Genomic DNA, 4,488 nt, shown 5'->3' on the forward strand with positions numbered 1-4,488 from the left:
TTAGTTTATATTGTTTATTTTATGTTATAATGCCAGCATTTAATCAGATTTGCGTATTTAGTAGTAGTAATTATTAATAATATTTTTAAATAAAAAAATCTAGAAAAATAATTTACTTATCATTTAGAAACTGATGAGAATAGGTCAAAGAGGGAGAAAATATTAGTTATTAAAAAAAAGAAAGACAAAGGCCATGATTCACGTTTTACAAAGAAAGGAAATATAGATTCAGTGACAAATAACAGACATCGTAGAATACATTTGCCCTCCGAAAGTAGTGTTGATAACTACAACTATAATCAATAAAAAACAAATATTTTAGATTTTAGAGTACCGAATATTTTGAATTGTAATGATCTGAATATTGAAAAAAAAATTGTTGGTGCTTACTTCCGACTTGCTTAAATACTGACTGGTTTTAATAAATTAACAAAAATATTCAATTAACAATTGAATCTACGTAAAATAGAATCATTGAAATAACTTACATAATAAAATAAATTTAATTCTTTTATTAGAATAAAAAATATACTTGTTTTAATATTTTAACTAACAATTTTATTTATTGTCTGGTAATAAATGAACAATTTTCTTTGACTTCACTTTTAAATATTATTATATAAAATGCTTACAATCTATACTATATAATCTCTGTTTTAAATAGTTTACTACTGTTTCCCAACATCATTTCTGTTGTCCAAACTGCAAACAGGAAACCGGTAAACAAAACCTAATTAGCACTAGAAACTTTAGGTGTGGCTAATTGTACATTACTTATTAATGACTTATTAATGATATCGATAAAGTTATGATTGATAAATGTCTGCGCAAAATTCTACTGTAAACACAGAATTTAAAGCAGAATTTTCAGTATTCAAGAGCGAAGCGCAAACTTTTCGGATGTTGTCGTATATTGGGAATTGGCAGGATGCTACCAACTTCCGGGTAGTAATTGTTTTAGAAGAAACAAAGTTATAAAAATAAACAGTATATTTTATTTTGGATTACTTATCCAAAATCCAATTAAAATTGGTTCGAAGTATTAAATATATTTTTCTAAAAATCTTCCAAAACTTTCTGATGCGGTTTATCAATGCGTCTTATGGTCTGAAAAATATTATATTTCAATTAACTAAAATGTAAAGAAAACGTTATTCACTACTACTCATATTTAAGATCGACTATTATTTTCAAATATTCGAAAAAAAAAAGAAAAATCAAGTGGAACTTACAGTTAATAATGAAAAAGTTCATTTAATGAAAGAAGAATCTAAAAGTTTAAAAATTGATTTGAAAATAGACGTGACGAAAAATATTAAACCTCAAGAGGATGTTAAAGAAGAACACAAAGTTGATACCTCTGAAGGATATTCCATAGATTCCACGAAAAGAAGGCTATATGAAAGATTGGGATTGATTACAAGAGCAAACTACAAAGAAGTGATGGATATGAAGCAGAAACAAATGTATGCATTGAATAACCGAGAAGTAAATTCACTGGAAGACCAACCCAACAGTTAAAAATTCGACTTAAATATAGATGTGATGGAAAATAGCGGACTACAACCAGAAGAGATATATATATGTGCAAGCAAAGATGAAGACAATTACAAAGATTCCACGGAAATAACATTATCTGATAGTTTGGAGGAAAACTATGGAAAACATGTAGAAACGAAGGAAACACAAATGTACAACCATCAAAACAAAGAGGAACAGTGCAGTTTGAAAATCGATTTGAAGGTAGATGTCATTAAAAATAGCGAACCTCAACAAAAAGACAAAGTAAATGGTTTATCTGAAGATTATTGTGGAGAATTCACAAAGATAATTTGTATGAGTTTAGGATTGATTGACTATTTTTAATATCTAAACTGATATATGCTCCATTTATGTACTATAAATGTTCAAAAGCAATGAAAAACATTTTTCTAAAATATGATTATTATATTGAAAACTATTGCAATTAAATTATGGTTAGTTTTTTATAATGTTCAAAATGAAGAAAACTCGTTATTTGAATTACGTGAATTTAGTTTATATTATTTATTTTATGTTATAATGCCAGCATTCAACCAGATTTGCGTATTTCATTTTTTTAATTATTAATAATATTTTTAAATAAAAAATTTAGAAAAATAATTTACTTATCATTTAGAAACTGCTGAGTATATGGTAATATTAGGTATTAGAAAAAGAACGAGAAAGACGATGACCAGGAAATACTCATTCAGCAAAAAATAACGTTTGATAGTCAAACCGATAATTTAAAAAATAGGTAATATAGCGAAAATTAACAATATATACATTTTAAAGATAATTACAGTTACAATCAAAGATAATAATTTTATTTTAGATTTTAAATTACCGACTAAAATTCAGAGCTATTTGAAGATATATATTTTGATTTGTAATGATCTGAAAATTGAAAAAAAAATTGTTTATGCTTGCTTCCGAATTGCTGAAAATATTATGTTACATATTGACTCGTTTTAATAAATTTAAACTAACATTGAATATTATTTTTGATAGGTTGTTATGAATCAGGAATACGTAACTTTGGTTGTAATATATATGTAAAAGATTTCTGTGAATACAACTTACAAGCAAATGCGACTTTACACAATGGACAAAACGTTTTAAATATACCAATTAACAAACATATTCAATTAACAATCGAAACTATGTAAAATAGAATTATTAAAATAACTCTTTGTATCTATGTCTACAGTATAGTTTATTTTTTTAATATTTGTTCCAATATTTTAACATTTTCGTGTACTATGTAAAATAACATATGTTTTAATTTATTTACTACTGTTTCCGAACATAATTTCTGTTCCCAATCAGGCAAAGTGTAAACCGGAAAACGTTTAACCGCTTTTACCAGCCCATAATTACCGAAGTTACCAATAAATTTTGGCAAAAAATAGTGGTAGTTTCGTAAAAGAGGAGAAACTTTTTTTCATTTAAATTTGATAACTATCCTTAATAATAATATTGATTATTGAGGTTATCCATAAATTTATGTTTGATGTTAATTTGAGTTGAGTAAGCCATAAGTAGATTTTATTTTAACCACGTATCATTAACTATTTTTTTTTATTTTTTATTTATATAAGAATAGTGCAATTCAGTAGTTCCCAACGAAAACATCCAACAGTTTATTAAATTAAAATATGTAAAATTTAAGATGTTAGATGTCAAATTCAGTTTGTCACTTAACCGTCATGACATTTATAAAATGTTTAATTTAGACCGAAAAAACTGCGTTCAAAAGCCTTTTGTATGTTTTTACAAAAAACATATTTATTGTTTGTTTTAATGATGTGATAATGTTAAATAATCCCAAATAAAATATCCCGTTCATCGTCATTATTTACTGCTCTTCTTTCGAAACTGTGCAATTGATCACATTTAATCAATAACAATAACATATATATCAATAACTGCATTAAATATACGGTTATGCAAAAATGGAATACATTTTAAATAGATGTGAAAAATAAATAAATGGGATACAAAAATATTAATATAAATATTTTTTATAGGATTTTATAACTTTATTTCTAATTACTATATACAAATATTTATTTTATTTAATGATGGTAGGCATTGTATACCGGAGCGGCAACAACAGTTTTAGTTGGGATGAAAGCATTGGCTACAACAGTTTTCTGCACAATTGGTTCTCCTTGTATTCAACTTCGGCGTTGAATCTGTTGTGGGAGTCAGCAGAGTAGTGGATGGTGACACTGTCAGGTTAGACTAAGTTAGAGTATCCTTTTACAACATCACCGTCGCATTCTTTGTGTTGGTTCTTGACGTCTCCGGTGTGAACATTTTGTACTCCGTATTGGTAAGAGTATTGTGGGTGGGTATATGGGTATACTTCTTTGTGGACAGCCTTGACGATTGGGTAGCGTATTGAGCTACTGGAGCGACGGTCTTGATAATAGCCGGGGGTGGTGGTAAGCGGCAACTGAAAGAGCGTAGTGAGAAAGTGGAGCTACAGCATATTGGTAAGAAGCTACCTTTGCGCCATAATGAGCGACTGGAGCAACGCTAGAGTAAGATGTAGGTTTATAATCTCCAAGATCATAAACTCCAGCTTGAGCATAAGCTACAAGAGCGGAAATGGTGAATATCTGCAAATAATAATAATATTTCGTATAAATACGTCTTGTATTGAACTTTTACTATATTCACTTTAGTGAACATATTGCTTGATGAAATGATGATTGGATAATAACATTAATAGTCTTACATCCTTTTCTATACCACATTCCACCTCTCAGAATAAAAACTTGAACCAAAAATGTTATAATTTCCTTGTAGCAATATTATTACTTAACACATCGCGGACCCAACATAAATTAATCGGCACACTTTTACGCATTCTCATAACAATTTCGTTATATTTTCTAACCGTGAACTTGAAACTGGAATAACGTCGCACAAGCAAACATTCTTCTTACATAATGTAAC

General features: G+C 27.9%; 1 protein-coding gene across 1 annotated transcript; it reads right to left on the minus strand.

Annotated features, from left to right (window-relative positions):
- Positions 1-3,763: 3,763 nt before the first annotated feature.
- On the minus strand, positions 3,764-4,221 carry LOC108563374 (cuticle protein 19-like). Its single transcript, XM_017922030.1, has 3 exons — positions 4,210-4,221; positions 4,035-4,148; positions 3,764-3,982 (listed from the first exon to the last, which is right to left on the minus strand). Exons 1-3 carry the CDS (start codon positions 4,219-4,221, stop codon positions 3,764-3,766), a joined length of 345 nt encoding a protein of 114 aa, XP_017777519.1.
- Positions 4,222-4,488: the final 267 nt, after the last annotated feature.

The sequence above is a fragment of the Nicrophorus vespilloides genome, unplaced genomic scaffold (assembly GCF_001412225.1).
Source record: "Nicrophorus vespilloides isolate i.1.1-1 unplaced genomic scaffold, Nicve_v1.0, whole genome shotgun sequence".
Lineage (NCBI taxonomy): Eukaryota > Metazoa > Arthropoda > Insecta > Coleoptera > Silphidae > Nicrophorus > Nicrophorus vespilloides.